At 62.6% G+C, this 14374-nt stretch overlaps 5 protein-coding genes across 5 annotated transcripts; 3 read left to right on the forward strand and 2 right to left on the reverse strand.

The window, feature by feature from the left end:
- Positions 1–183: 183 nt before the first annotated feature.
- RHTO_02988 (C-1-tetrahydrofolate synthase) lies at positions 184–3858 on the forward strand (the record flags this gene model as incomplete). The annotated part of the gene is made up of 8 exons (XM_016416660.1): positions 184–422; positions 559–1579; positions 1639–1912; positions 1965–2685; positions 2749–3319; positions 3383–3431; positions 3560–3644; positions 3786–3858. 8 exons carry the CDS (start codon positions 184–186, stop codon positions 3856–3858), a joined length of 3033 nt encoding a protein of 1010 aa, XP_016276380.1.
- A 325-nt stretch (positions 3859–4183) lies between these two features.
- Positions 4184–5701, reverse strand: RHTO_02990 (ubiquitin system component Cue; the record flags this gene model as incomplete). Its single annotated transcript, XM_016416662.1, has 5 exons — positions 4184–4398; positions 4459–4766; positions 4828–4926; positions 5009–5307; positions 5369–5701. 5 exons carry the CDS (start codon positions 5699–5701, stop codon positions 4184–4186), a joined length of 1254 nt encoding a protein of 417 aa, XP_016276381.1.
- Positions 5702–6303: 602 nt separating this feature from the next.
- RHTO_02991 (CDK inhibitor PHO81) lies at positions 6304–10013 on the forward strand (the record flags this gene model as incomplete). The annotated part of the gene is made up of 6 exons (XM_016416663.1): positions 6304–6399; positions 6461–6697; positions 6756–9224; positions 9281–9733; positions 9792–9901; positions 9965–10013. 6 exons carry the CDS (start codon positions 6304–6306, stop codon positions 10011–10013), a joined length of 3414 nt encoding a protein of 1137 aa, XP_016276382.1.
- Positions 10014–10146: 133 nt separating this feature from the next.
- Positions 10147–12290, reverse strand: RHTO_02992 (phosphatidylinositol phosphate phosphatase; the record flags this gene model as incomplete). Its single annotated transcript, XM_016416664.1, has 8 exons — positions 10147–10248; positions 10309–10431; positions 10502–10555; positions 10625–10757; positions 10816–11263; positions 11326–11392; positions 11458–12035; positions 12113–12290. The coding sequence occupies 8 exons, from the start codon at positions 12288–12290 to the stop codon at positions 10147–10149; spliced, it is 1683 nt and encodes a 560-aa protein (XP_016276383.1).
- Positions 12291–12841: 551 nt separating this feature from the next.
- Positions 12842–14039, forward strand: RHTO_02993 (uncharacterized protein; the record flags this gene model as incomplete). The annotated part of the gene is made up of 4 exons (XM_016416665.1): positions 12842–12932; positions 12993–13244; positions 13308–13934; positions 13996–14039. The coding sequence occupies 4 exons, from the start codon at positions 12842–12844 to the stop codon at positions 14037–14039; spliced, it is 1014 nt and encodes a 337-aa protein (XP_016276384.1).
- Between the last annotated feature and the right edge of the window lie 335 nt (positions 14040–14374).

A 14374-nucleotide genomic window follows, 5' to 3' on the forward strand; every position in this document is an offset into this window, starting at 1 on the left:
CTGGGATCTCTCGACCTCGCTCGCATCGCTGTCTCTGCTCGAAGAGGGTCCTTGCTTGGCTAGATAGACTCATAGACGGTCTCTCAGCGTCCAGGTGAGCCGCACAGTCCGCACAACTCGCTGGATCTCGCCGTTGACCTCCTCATCAATTCTCATCACTCACAGATTCTCCCTCGCTCTCGAATGCTCGCACGGTCGCACCAGGTCGCACTCCGAGCAGCGCAGTCTTCCACACGCACCCTCGCACGCACCGCCGTCGCCAGCCTCTCCCAGCGCGCCTTCACCGCGGGCACCGCCTCGCTCTCGCCTTTGCCCCGTCGCTTGACTCCGCTTCGCTCCTCTCCTTCACCCTCTCGCTCGCTCGCTACCATGGCTGAACAGAACCAGGGCGCAAAGCTCATCGATGGAAACGCAATCGCAGCGTGCGCACCCGTCCCCGCCGTCCTGCGTGCCCGTGTTCGCTGACCGGTCACCTCGTGTCTTCTCCCCGCACCTGCCGAAATGTCGACTCGCCCTCCCTCTCACTCCCTCGCTGGCCTATGCACACATCTGAAACAGTTCCTTGCGGCAAGGAATCGCGGCTCGCATCGCAGAGACGCGCGCACGTTTCCCGCGCTTCGAGCCAACTCTCGTCATCGTCCAGCAAGGCGCGCGCCCCGACTCGTCCACCTATGTCAAGATGAAGCTCAAGGCTGCTGCCGAGGCGGGCATCAAGTGCACGCTCGTTCAGCTTGGTGGACCCGAGGATGGCGTTGGGGAGAACGAGGTCATGGCGGAGGTCGAGCGGTTGAACGCGGATGACAACGTCCACGGCATCATCGTCCAGCTTCCCCTGAGCGACGAGATTGGTCGTGACGGCGAGCGCAGGATCACCGAGGCCGTCTCGCCGGAGAAAGACGTCGACGGTTTCCACGCCTACAACATCGGTCTCCTCTCGTCCCGCGCGTCCGAGCCGCTCTTCGCCCCGTGCACCCCGGCAGGCGTCATGCTCCTCCTCGAGTCAACCGGCATCGAGATCAGCGGCAAGAACGCCGTCGTCCTCGGCCGCAGCGACATTGTCGGCTCACCTGTCTGCGCCCTCTTGCGCCGCAAGGACGCGACCGTCACTCAGTGCCACTCGCGCACCAAGAACCTCGCCGACATAGTCCGCCAGGCCGACATCGTCGTCGCGGCTATCGGACAGGCCCGTTTCGTCCAGGGCGACTGGATCAAGCCCGGCGCGGTCGTGATCGACGTCGGAACCAACTACATCGCCGACTCGACCCGCAAGTCGGGCTCGCGCCTTGTCGGCGACGTCGACTTTGACTCGGCTCGCCAGGTCGCGAGCTACATCACGCCGGTGCCCGGAGGAGTCGGACCGATGACTGTCGCAATGCTCATGGAGAACACGGTGCTCTCCGCCCAGCGTCTCCTCGAAAAGTCGCAACAGCGCCTCGTCAAGCCTCTCAAGCTCGTCTGCAAGGAGAAGGTCCCAAGCGACATTGAGATCGCCAAGAGCCAGGTCCCCAAGCCCATCGACGTCCTCGCCGCCGAGATCGGCATCCCCGCCAAGGACCTTGAGCTCTACGGCCGCAACAAGGTGCGCGGGATCGCTCCTTAGTCGCGGACTCGCTTGACTGACCGATTTCGCTCCTGCAGGCCAAGGTCAAGCTCGAGGTGCTCGACTCGCTCCGCCACCGCAAGGACGGCAAGTACATCGTCGTCGCGGGTATCACGCCCACCCCTCTCGGCGAGGGCAAGTCGACGACGACGATCGGTCTTGCGCAAGCGCTCGGCGCGCACCTTGGAAAGGCGGCGTACGCTTGCGTTCGTCAGCCTTCGCAGGGCCCGACATTCGGCATTAAGGGTGGTGCTGCGGGTGGTGGATACAGTCAGGTCATCCCGATGGACGAGTTCAACCTGCACTTGACCGGTGAGCGAACTTGCGAACCAGTTCAGGCCATCGCTGACTTCTCATCGTCCAGGCGACATCCACGCTACCACCGCCGCCAACAACCTCCTCGCTGCCGCTATCTCTGCGCGTTACTTCCACGAGTCGACGCAATCGGACAAGGCGCTGTTCAGCCGTCTCTGCCCGCCCAAGAAGGGCGTCCGCTCGTTCTCGCCTGTCATGATCAAGCGCCTCGAGAAGCTCGGCATCGACAAGCGCAACCCGGATGACCTCACCGAGGAGGAGCGCTCGGCCTTTGTCCGCCTCGACATCGACCCTGAGAAGATCTCGTGGCACCGCGTCCTCGACACCAACGACCGCTACCTCCGCAAGGTCATGACCGGTCTTGGTCCCGCCGAGCAGGGCAAGACGCTCGAGACGGGCTTCGACATTGCCGTCGCGTCTGAGTGCATGGCCGTCCTCGCGCTCGCCACCTCGCTCGGCGACATGCGCGACCGCCTCGGCCGCATGGTCGTCGCCGAGTCCAAGTCGGGCGTCCCAATCACCTGCGACGACATTGGCGCCACCAATTCGCTCGCCATCCTCATGAAGGACGCGATCAAGCCCAACATCATGCAGACGCTCGAGGGAACGCCCGTCTTCGTCCACGCCGGCCCGTTCGCCAACATCGCTCACGGCAACTCGTCTATCCTCGCCGACAAAATCGCGCTCAAGCTGGCGGGTATCGAAGAGGGTGAGGAGGAGGACAAGAATGGCTACGTGATCACCGAGGCTGGCTTCGGTGCCGACATTGGGTGCGTCGTCCGCCTCCTTGACTACTCACAGCCCGCATGTTGACACAGACCCGTCCCTCGCAGCATGGAGAAGTTCGTCAACATCAAGTGCAGGGCGTCGGGCCTCATCCCGAACGCCGTCGTCCTCGTCGCGACGATCCGCGCGCTCAAGATGCACGGCGGCGGACCCGAAGTCACGCCCGGCAAGCCTCTCCCCGAGGTCTACCTCAACGAGGACCTCGAAATCCTCAAATCCGGCTGCGCCAACCTCGCTCGCCATATCGAGAACGCCAAGAAGGTCGGCGTCAAGGTTATCGTCGCCGTCAACCGCTTCACGAGCGACACGCCCGCCGAGATCAAGCTCGTCCAGGAGCAGGCTCTCGCTGCTGGTGCCGACGCCGCCGTACCGTGCAACCACTGGGCCGAGGGTGGAAAGGGCGCGATCGAGCTCGGCGAGGCCGTCATCCAGGCTTGCAAGGAGCCCAACCCGTTCAAGTTCCTCTACGACGTCAACCTCCCGATCAAGGACAAGATCGAGATCATCGCCAAGGAGTTCTACGGCGCCGCCGCTGTCGAGTACTCGGAGCTCGCCGAGTCGCAGATTAAGTCGTTCGAGGAGACCGGCTACGGCAAGCTGCCAATCTGCATGGCCAAGGTGAGTCTGCTGTCGCGGTCTGAGCTCGCGAAGATAGGTTTGCTGACGACATCGCCCTTGCAGACGCACCTGTCATTCTCGGCGGACCCGAAGCTCAAGGGCGCACCCTCCGGTGAGTCTTCCGCTTCTTTCGCCTCGCGCCCCTTCAACGTGTGTACCGACCATCGCGTCGACGAGCTGGGTGCATGGGTAGGTGAAGAAAGCCGAGAGCGAGCGCTGACCTCTCCTCCTCCTTCGCAGGCTTCACCATCCCCATCCGCGAGGCTCGCCTCAGTGCCGGCTCCGGCTTCATCTACCCCCTCGTTGGCGAGATGAGCACCATGCCGTGAGTCCCGCGCTCCCCAGAAGTCGGCCAGTTGCGGCGGAACTTCTCGCCATCGACCGTCTCCTCCTCCTCTCGCCGCGCTCTCTTCTTTCGCTTCGCATCTGATCGTCTCACTGACATCACCAATCGCTCCCGATGCAGCGGCCTCGCCACGCGCCCGATCTTCTTCGACCACCGGCTGTTGGATGATGGGGAGATTATTGGTCTCTCCTAGTCCCGAATCAATCTCCGGCTTCTCCCACACGATATATCGCAACGCGCTTGTTATACCACCGGCCGTCGTCGACGACGGCCGTCCAGCACATCAACTGTCCCCCCCAACACACCTTGTACCCTATCGCATGATTCCCTTTTCCCCTCCGGTTTCCGAAATAGAGCTCAACCTCCTGCAAAGACAAAAGCGCTCTTGTCGTGGTTTCCATAGACTCTCACTCGGACGCGGCGGGAGACGTGCGAGAGGAAACGGAGTTGCAAAGCGAAAAGGCGAAGGGGTATCGACATCCGTTCAAGCGACCTTCACCCTCCACACCCTGCAACGCCTAGTCCTCGTCAAACGGATTCCTCTGATACTCAAGCTCATCATCCGAATCGTCCCCCAACGCATGGTTCGGCGCACTGAGCGGACTGCGGACGACTCCTGCTCCTGCTCCGCCTGCGCTGGGTGAAGTAGCTTCGTGTGAGGGTGATTTGGGAGAGGAAGAGGAGTCGAGGAGGGAGAAGGATTGGCGAGGGAGGAGGCCGGGGATCTTGGAGGCTGCTTGTAAGGGGAGGTCAGATCCGAAGAGCGAGATGAGCGCGAGGAGAGGCGACGTACTAAAGTCTTTCTTCGGCAGGTCTTTGGGCTTGTCGTCGGCCGGAGTCGCTGTAGAGAGGTTTGCAGAAGAGGGCCGCGCCACGCCGTCCTTGCTCGTGCTCGCCCCGAGCGAAGGCGAGACAGACCGGTTCGAGGTGGACGAAGAAGGACGAGGAAGGAGTTCAGGGACAACGGAAGAGGATGCGGTGGAAGAAGTGGAGGCGTTGGTGGTTGTGCGAAGGAGGTCGCGAGGCGACGAGGAGGAGGGGGCGGAAGAGTCGAGTTTGGGAGGGGGAGGAGGAGGGGGTTGGTCGCGTTGAGGTGGAGAGCTGCGAGACGGGTGTGTCAGCTATCGAGATGAATGGTGATGAAGCGCGAAGAGGGACTCACGCTGAGCGGACGATTGCCTCGTCGACTTTCGCAACCTGCTCCTTGACCTTTGTCAGGAAACTCCCGAACGTCTTCTTCCCCTGCTCTGCGAACTTCGAGCTGTGCGAGCAAGACGGGACATGATCCATCAGTCCGCTTGTCGGAACGGGAGAACGACGAGAATCTGTCACGCGCGACTCACAACTGCTCGCCCAACTCTGCCAACTCGTCCCTCTCCTGCACCGGCTGCTGCTGCTGCTGTCGCGACTGCTCCGCAGGGGGCTGCCAGCTCGACATGCTCGGATTCGGTGACGCAGGCTGCGCCGTCCTTCGAGATCTGGGGACATAAGGCTGGTACGCGAGCGGTTGAGGCGGTTGTTGCTGAGACGCAGGCATCGACGACGAGCGGCGGGGAGCGTTGGCACGCTGCTGCATCTGTGCGATTTCGTCTTCGCGGGCGAGTTGGCGGGCGTACTCTTCGTCTGCCTCAAGTTGAGAGAGCTGTCCGTCCAAGGAGGGTCAGCAGGGGGGGCTTTCGACGTGAAAGGGAAACGCTGCGAACCTCGACGGGGTCCGGCTTGTACTCTGGGTCGTTCATGACGAGCAGCTGCTCCGTCGCCTCGTCCAGCGACCCACCGCTCGCTGCAAGCACCGCCTCCAGGATCTCTATCTCGACCTGCGGGAACAGCGCACGCAGCTGGTCGACCTGCGGGTCCCTCGGCTCCTCTGTCCGTTCAGTCTCAGTCATTCCTGCGCCAGTCTCGTCCGTCTGTGTCGTGTGAGCAGGCGACGCTGATTCGGTGGTGACGGAGGGAGGTGGGGGAGTCTCGCTCGCTCCTCCTGGCGCAGGCGGTTCAGCAGCAGCATTGGTGGTTTCAGCAGCGTCGGTCGACATTGTTCAGCGTGCGCAATGAGTCAGGCGAGCGAGTTGGTCGTGGTCGAGGTTGTTCTCTTCCTCGACCACGACGACCTCTGCTCGCCAAGGTCATCCTGCTCGACCTTGTAGTACACAGCTTGCAGTGAGGAGTGCACTCCAATGCACTGTAACATTTTCCTTGCCCCCCCTGCGAATTTCACCTTTTCCCCGTGGACTTGGGCACGAAAGGCGGGGAGTTCAACACGTTCGACCTCGTCCACTCGCTCGACCCGCTCAGGCGACCGGCTCATTGCCCGAACCAGCCCGTGCGCTACTGTGCTCGCCGCTCACAGCTTGTCCCGGCTCGAATCCGCCCTCGCACGCCGACTCTCGCCCTTCCCATCCACTTCATCTCCTCGAGCGGTTCACGCCGACTCGACGCCCTCGCTCGACTCGCCAGCACCGTAGACGGTCCTCAGAAGCAGCTCTCGACGTGCAGTAGACGTGCAGGCATACGGGAGGCATCCGGCACGGTCAACTAGACGGTACGTTCGCTCCCCTCCCTCCCCGAGGAACGATTCCCGAGGCTTACCGCGCTCCTTTCCCAGCATCCTGTACACGGCCAGCGAATACAAGACGCCATGAAGTTCGGCAAGACGCTCCAGCAGCAGATCTTTGCGCAGAACGGATTCGAGGGATGGGCCGCGTACTTTTGCGACTACAAAGGGCTGAAAAAGGTGCGTCGGCTCGCCCTCCCGCATCTCCGAAAGCTCGCTGACGATGCGAGCACCCCGACAGATCATCAACTCGCTCGCGAAAGGCCGACCAGCCGATGCCGCCCTCCTCGCAGCCGGCGTACGCCCTCCCCGACCCGAAGCAGAGGAGCAGCTCCCCGTCGAGGCGACATCGACGGAGGCGCAGCTCTTTGCGCACGCGTCGACTGCGAACGGAGTTGTGGGAGGGGAAGGACCGACGACATTGTTGCAGGCTCACAAGGCGGCGTTCTTCTTCAAGCTTGAGCGCGAGCTTGAAAAGGTGCGTGCGCGAGGAACAGGTTCGCTCAGACTCGCACTGATTCTCGAGTCGCCCGCAGATCAACGACTTCTACTACCAGCGCGAGTCGGCGCTGAAAGTCCGCCTCCGCACCCTCATCGACAAGCGCAAGCTCCTTACCTCTTCGCTCTCCGAACCGAACGGCAAAGTCAAAGCCTTGAGTCGCGACAGCAGCAGCTTCCGAGCGCTGTACGAAGGTTTCCGGAACTTTGAGCGCGACCTCGGACGCCTGCAGACCTACATCGAGCTGAACGCGACTGCGTTCCGCAAGATCTGTAAGAAGTGGGACAAGGCGTGTAGGAGGCAGGCGGACCGGTTTGGCGATACGAGGCCGCAGCAAGGTCAGCCGGATGGACAGCTCTACCTCGCGCGACAAGTCGAAGTCCAGCCCGTCTTCAACCGCGAGTTCATCGCTCAACTCTCCGACGTCGCCTCGGCCAACCTCCTCTCGCTCGAGAACCTCGTCGGCGGAGAGGCGCAGCGTGGAGGTGCGGCGGCCCTCGCGGATGGGAGCAGCATCGACGGCACGGTTCGCTCGGCACCTCACCTCCCGACGCTGTTCGACCGCGCCGACCGCGCAGAGGCGCTCGAGGACCTCGAAACGGCCCTCGTGTCGGCTGTCAAGGCGGGTGACAAGACGGTTGTCGATGAGGTCCTCGGTCTGCTGTTGCCGAACGAGGGCGACTCGGCGGAGGGAAAGGGACCGGTGTCGAGGATCCTGTGGCGCGCAGCTTTGGAGGAGCCGGCAGTGCAGGCTGAAGCGGAAGTGACGCCGAACGGAGCGGAGCCCAAAACAGGCGGCGCCTTGATCGCTCAGGACCTGCTCGACTTCACCTTCGTCGATGACATCAACGGCCGAACGGCGCTCCACGAGTCAGCAAGCGCTGGACGGCTCGCGCTTGTCGTCGCATGCCTCGAGAAGGGTCTCTCGGTCGCACAGGCAGACGTCTACGGCCGACAACCGTTGCATTACGCGGCGATGAACGGCCACGCCGGTGTCTGCCGAACACTCCTCGGCGCACAAGCGAGCCCGACGACGGCAGACCTCGACGGCTACTCGCCCATCATCTATTCGATCACGAACGGCTGGACGTCGGTCGTCGAGACCTTCCTCGCGGCCGGCGTCAGCTTCGAGTCGCCCGCTCCCGGAGGCGCAGACCAGCTCAATGCGCTCTCGCTCGCGTGCCAGTACGGCCACGAGGCAATCGCGCGACTGCTGCTCGAGCGCGGCGCGCAGATCGTCCCGAACCCGGCAGGGTATTGGCCGCAACACCTCGCAGCACGGGAGGGCCACGCAGGCGTGCTCAAGCTCCTCGTCGACGCGCTCAAGAGCGACGGCTTGTCGGTGCAGGACAAGTACTCGCAGGCGACGCCGCTGCATCATGCGGCGAGCGAGGGTCATGCGGAGTCGGTGAAAATCCTCCTTGCGGCGGGTGCGGACGTCCACGCGGTCGACGAGTTCAAGCGGACGCCGATCCACTACGCCGCTTGGCAGGGTCACATCGAGTGCGTCAACCTGCTCATTGACCACGGCGCGACGAAGGCGTCCGCGGCGGCGACGGCTGAGCAGGAGGAGCGGGAGGGTGCTCGCGCGACGGCTTCGACGTCAACGATGGACATGGACCCTCTCGCCGACGAGCTCGAAGCCGACTTGATCCCCTCGCTCTCCCTCCCTCCGCCCATCATCCCCTTCCGCATCTACGGCCACAACTACCTCGGCGACGCCAAGTGCCTCGTCCACATCACACTCGGCCACCCCAACACCACTCTCGCTCCTTACCCTCCGCCTGTCCGACTCATCGACCAACCCGGACACGGCCATCCCGCCTCGCTCAAGCTCGTCATCACGCCCAAACCCGATTCTTCCGGCACCTCGATCCCTCACTCCGTCATCCTCCCGCTCTCAGACGACCGCGAGGTCTTCTCGTTCCAGGTCGACACGCTCGCCGACTTTTCGCTCGAGTTCGACCTCTTCCCGACTTTCGGCTCGAAGATGATCGGCAAGGCCGTTGCGGTCCCTGCGACCTTTGACGACCTGAAGAGCCAGGGCTCGTACGTCGTCCCGATTGTCGACCCGCATCTCAAGGTCGTCGGCGACATTCCGTTCGAAATGAACGTCGTAAAGCCTTTCGGCCGCGCGCAGCTGCAGATCGGCGGGCAGTTCGAGGTCTACTGGAAGACGACGACCTCGCTGCAGACTGTTCCTGTGCCCGGCGACGCGGGTCAGAACACGTCGTCAGTCGTCACTGCGTCGTCGCTGTCGGGCGAGCACGTCCGCATCGTCGTCCAAGTCACCAAGGACGGCCACCCCGTCGCTTACCCGCTGTGGAAGCTGCCAGTCGACGGGCTGGACATTCACGTCGCGGATGTCACGCTCGAGCAGTTTGAGGCGCTCGCGCGGAGACTCGGCAAAACGCTCGACCCGGCAAAGGTCAAGAACCAGGAGGACCCGTCGGCTTGGCATCGGGCTATTGCGGACGCACTGATACCGCTCGAGGAGCTGCTGACGGTGCGTGCGGATGTCTCCCGGTGAGAAGCTTCTCCGCTGACTCGCTGTGCTCACAGGTCCTGCCCGCCTCACTCGGCGTCAACCTCGAGCTGCGGTATCCGACCCGATCAGATGTCCGCCGACTCGCCCTCGCACGCACGCTCGAGGTCAACGAGTTCGTCGACTCGGTCCTCACGACCGTGTACAAGTCGATTCAGACCAGCCCATCCTCTTCCGAACCCGAATCTTCGACTGCTCACCGCCGAGTCGTCCTCTCGTCCTTCAACCCCGTCGTCTGCACCGCACTCAACTGGAAGCAGCCGAACTTCTCCGTCTTCTTCGCCTCGTACTGCGGCCTCTCTCGGACAGGCAACGCGGGCGGCGGCGTTGCAGGCGACATCACCCAGCCCGGCCGACTCGTGCCGGCGAACCGCGTCGAGGAGGACAGGCGGTGTACAAGCATTCGCGAGGCGGTCAAGTTCGCGCGGGCGAACAACTTGCTCGGCATCATGCTCGACGCGACGATGCTGGTGCGCTCACTCTCATCCTCTTCATAGTCTCTCGCATCTCACCCTGTCGCTTTCGCAGGTCCAAATACCCAGTCTCATCCAGTCTGCGCGCGAACACGGTCTACTCATCACGACCTTCGGTACCGCAAGTCGCGTTGTCCACGCCGACGCCCACATGGCCGATGGAGTGTGCGCTCTACTCTCCGCCTCTCGCGTCTCTTCCACATGCTGACGCTTCCCGACCTCCCACAGCCTCTCGTACGCGACGAGCGACTTCCTCAAGCAGACTATGGCGAACTGAGCGCAACACGACGACGAATGAATAGAAGTGAACCTCCGTCTACGAGTTATCTCTGCAAAGCGCAAACCCTGTTGTTACCCAGTCTATGCCAAGTCTCTTCCGAATCGAAGCGAAAGAGGGAGAGAACGAGCTACTAGAAGAGACGAAGGCGAGGCGCCGACTTCGTGCCGCGAGAAGGCCGTGAAGGCGCTTTGATGACGAAGACGGGTGGCGGCTCGCTTTTCTTGTACTGGCCCTGTAGACGCAGCAAGTCAGTCGCCGTCGGAACCGAACAGCAAAGGGAATTGGAGCGTACTGTCAGAATCTCCGTCGCTCGGTTCTTGTCCTTGTCATGTAACAGCGCCTGGATCTCCCGCTTCTCCGAATTGGCGGCGTTCTCGGCCATCTGCCGCGCGGTGGTTTTGCCCGTCCGGACGAACTTCAGGAAAGGCGAGCGACCGAAGGTCAGGAAGGTCAGAATCGAGGAGAGGAAGAGCTGCCTGTCTCACCGAACCACTGATAGTCCCCGATCCGGCATAGATCATAGCCAGCGCATCACCGCTCTGCGAAGCAAGGATGCCCGTATCAGCGTCGTCGTCGTCGTCGTCGAGAGGAGCGAGAGAAGGACGCACGTCCGCGAAGAGCTTGCGATGCAGCGTCTCGAGTGCGCTGCCACGGAAAGACGGCAGACCGAGCTTCTGACACTGCTGTGCGAGCATGGCGGTAGAGATGCTGAACTCGCCGAGGTTCGAGCGGTCGAGGCAGCTAGGGAAGCAGGTTTGGTCAGACCTCGCACTCGCGACTATCAAGCCTGAGAACTCACTCGCGACAGTTGACGCGGAAGGTACCCTTTTGAGGCGCGAGCAGGCTGTACTTGCCCGTAAGGGCGTCGACTCGTGCGATGGTCGCGCCGAACTCGGTGACATGCGGCTCGAGATCCTGCGCAATGATATCGGGGACCCTCGCAAGTCCTCCCGACACCATCTCGTCCTTGTGGATCGAATGCGCCTCGTAGATAACCTTGTCGGCGAGGTTCGGGTCTTTCGCTTGTGCGAGACTAAGGATGGCGCTGTAGGCTTGCCCAAGCAAAGCTTCGGCGGCGAGCGAGCCTGTCGGCAAGTCGGAGAGGAGATTGTAGATGTGGACTTCGGAGTACTCCTTCACGAGCCAGCGGAAGTGGGAGAGGAGGGGAGGAAGGGAGACGGCGTCGACCGGTTCGGTTAGGTGGACTTCGACAGGCCCATGCCAATGTGGAACTTCAGTCCAGATGACTGTGAGCAGAGCGTGAAATTAGTCCCTCCGTAAAGACCCTCCAGTCGCGCGGAAAACTCACGTGGCACGCTGCCGCGAACCTGGACGAACGAGAGCGTCTTGTCGCGAGTCTGTAGGATCGTCTCAGTCTGCAAAGGACCTCGTGAGCACTCGTGTTAGCGTTTCGAGAGCTTGCGCGGGATGATGAACGGACCTCAGCGAAGTTGGCGACATTCCCAGCATCGTCGATTCCTCGTTTCAAGAACCTCGTGCCCGCTCGCGCCCAACCTCGCCGACTGATGACCGCCAGCATGACCTTCTCCGCTCCAAGCGTTACCTCCGAAGCGCCGTAGAAGCCCTGGATGACCGGCAGGATGAACGAGCGCGAGTCGAAGGCGGACTGGACTTGCGGGTCGAGCGAGTCTCGGAGCGCTCGAAGGGGTCGGAGGATGTGCGTGTTCCAGACGAACTCCCGTGTCCCTTCGTGATAAGAAGGCGTCGGCGCTGGTTCGGGTGCGTCGGCGCGAGCGATGGGCGTGCACGCTTCTGCAAGCTGATTCTGCGCCTTGATCCTTGTTGCGAGTCGGCTCGTGAGGTCGAACGTCTTGGAGTAGTAGAACGAACCGTCGGTGAGGATTTTGCGGAGGTGATAGCAGGGATGGGCGGGCGTGCGAGCGAGGGGAAGGTGGCCACCTTCGAGGCAATAGAAGAGAACCTCGCGGACCTGCTCGACGTCCTCGTCTTCACAGCCGATGCTATCGACGGGCGGGACGACGATGGCGAGGAAGGTGCCTGTTCGAGTCGCTGGTCAGCTGGAGAGAGCAGATTCGGAGGAAATTGGCACTCACAGCCCTTCATCCGCACCGCACCCAAGCATCCCCTCGCATCGACACGAACACCTACGTCAAAAGTCGGCGGCGGCGTCCCAGGCGGCCGAACGTCGACCTCGATCCTCCCTGGTTCACCCTCGACAGGACTGAAGTCGAGGAAGAAGCCGGTATCCTCGATCGTGATCCGGTTCTCAGGGCCGGTCACATAGACGAGCATGGCTTGGAGGGCAGGTAATGCGTGTAGAAGAGCAGGAGAAAAAGCTGAGAGGGAGAAGGGAGGTCGCCCGGAAGGTCCGAGGAGTTGGCGAGGAGAAGGGAGGGAGCGCAGAGCGCGGCAAGGCCGCGAGCTGGCGCAGCGCCAATGAGAGCAGCTTCGTGAACCATTTGCGACTACCGCGTTGCCACGCAACGCCGCCCTTGACCCGTGCCATCCTCATCAGTTGCAAGCGGAGAGATGAGGACAAGGTCGACCACAACGCCGTCGGTACGGTCCTGCTGGGTCGGGTGGCGATCTCAGTACCAGTAAGGGCAGCTCGCACTCCTCAGACCAAGCAAAAAAGTAATGAGGCGAGCAGGACGAGGACAAAGCGGCGAGGGGGGTCCTCGCGACGGCTTGACCTGCTACCACAACCTCGCAAACTTGCTCGAGGCGCGATTCGCCTGAAGAGCCCTCTTTTCTGGCTCTTGCGAAGCCCTTGGACTGCCCGCACAGCCCGCCAGCGCCAGTCCCGCGCTCCTCCTCTCCCTCCCCACCGCCAGTCCCGCACCATGTCCCTCCCTCACGAACTGCTCGTCCGGGTCATCCACCTCGCCACCCCTCCGCCTGGACCGTCGACGAAGGACGAGCGCAAGCGGCGCCGTCACCTGCGACGCTAAGCCCTCGTCTCGTCCGCCTGGCACGCCGCCGCTCTCGACGAAGCCGCGCCGCACTTCTTCGTCAACACGTTCAGCGCAGGATGGTCTCAGAGCGACGATGTCGCGTTCGAGCGCATCATGCATGCGAAGCGGCGTGCGGACGAGCGAACCAAGTCGGTCAGGACGCTGACGATTTTCGGCGACAAGCACTTACCGGCCAAGAGCGCGAGGACGCTGCTGTCCATCTTTGAGAGGGCGACGGAGATGTCGTTGATGCAGATGCGCAAGCCGGACGAGCTGCTCAAGGGATCGCCATGTGCGTTGCGGTCCTTGACTTCGCTTGGAGAATTGCTTCCGACTTGTTCTCCGTTCCGCGCAGACGTCCACACTCTCCGTTTGATCGAGGTCCAGCGCGCGAACTTTGGCGGCTGCTACAGCGCCCTCACCCGCCTCGTCCTCGACCACTGCTGCGCCGAGTACCTCCCGCTCACCCTCACCGCCGAAAACTTCCCAGTCCTCGACACGCTCATTCTCGACCTCAAGCGCGTCCGCCATCGCGAACAGCCCGTCCGGGACTGGCAAGACGGTACTCGTCCGCCCCAGGTCCGCGCGCTGTGCTTGACGGGACAAGCGTTCGGCTGGTTCTCCGCCTTCTTCGCCAACTCCCGTCTCGAGCACCTCCACATGGGCGGAAGTTCGATTGAGCACGGTTACTTGTCGCTGCTGGCGTTCCTCACCAAGCCACTCGTCAGCTTCTCCGCCGACTGGAATCCCGAACTCCTCTTCACTACCGCGGGCATCCCGCTGGACGCCGCCGCCTGCGCCGGCCTGCCCGCCTTCAAGCGCCTCGTCGACTTGCGCCTCTACCAGCACGAGGCCGAGCCGCACCGCGAGGACTGGTTCGCCCACTTTGCGGACGAGATGGAGCGGGCGCTTTTGAGCGAGGGGAGGGACTTGCGCATTCGCATGATTGGCGAGAAGCTTGAGGCTGCGGAGTGGGATCCTCGTGAGCAACATGTCCCGTGGTTCCCCGTGCTTACCGTCGCTGACGAGCTGTTGCGGCGCAGTTCACGACCCGACCCTCGTCGCTCCCGCTCGTCGCCTATCCTAAGTCAATCGTCGCTCGTCTCGCTTGTACTGTACACCTAGTCACGTCGCTTCCTGCAAAGCATTCCCATCGTCAAGAGATTATCCGATTACACTTCGCTTGTAATGGCCCTGTAATACGCCTCCCCTCGAGTCGAGCTGGTCCTCCCCTCGCCTCGTCGCTCTCGCTGCTTGTCCTTCAACCAAACTGCACCTTTAAATTCGCGGTTCGCTCAGCGGTCCCGCTTGCTTGCTGTCCTTCGGGACTCTCGCGCTTGTGGACGACACAGCAGCCACGCCAGACAGGGTGCCAGACCCGACTCCGACGCCTCGTCGCCGGCAGCTCGAAAGAGCTCTGTC

This window comes from Rhodotorula toruloides, assembly GCF_000320785.1.
Source record: "Rhodotorula toruloides NP11 unplaced genomic scaffold Scaffold2, whole genome shotgun sequence".
NCBI classification, from domain to species: Eukaryota; Fungi; Basidiomycota; class Microbotryomycetes; order Sporidiobolales; family Sporidiobolaceae; genus Rhodotorula; species Rhodotorula toruloides.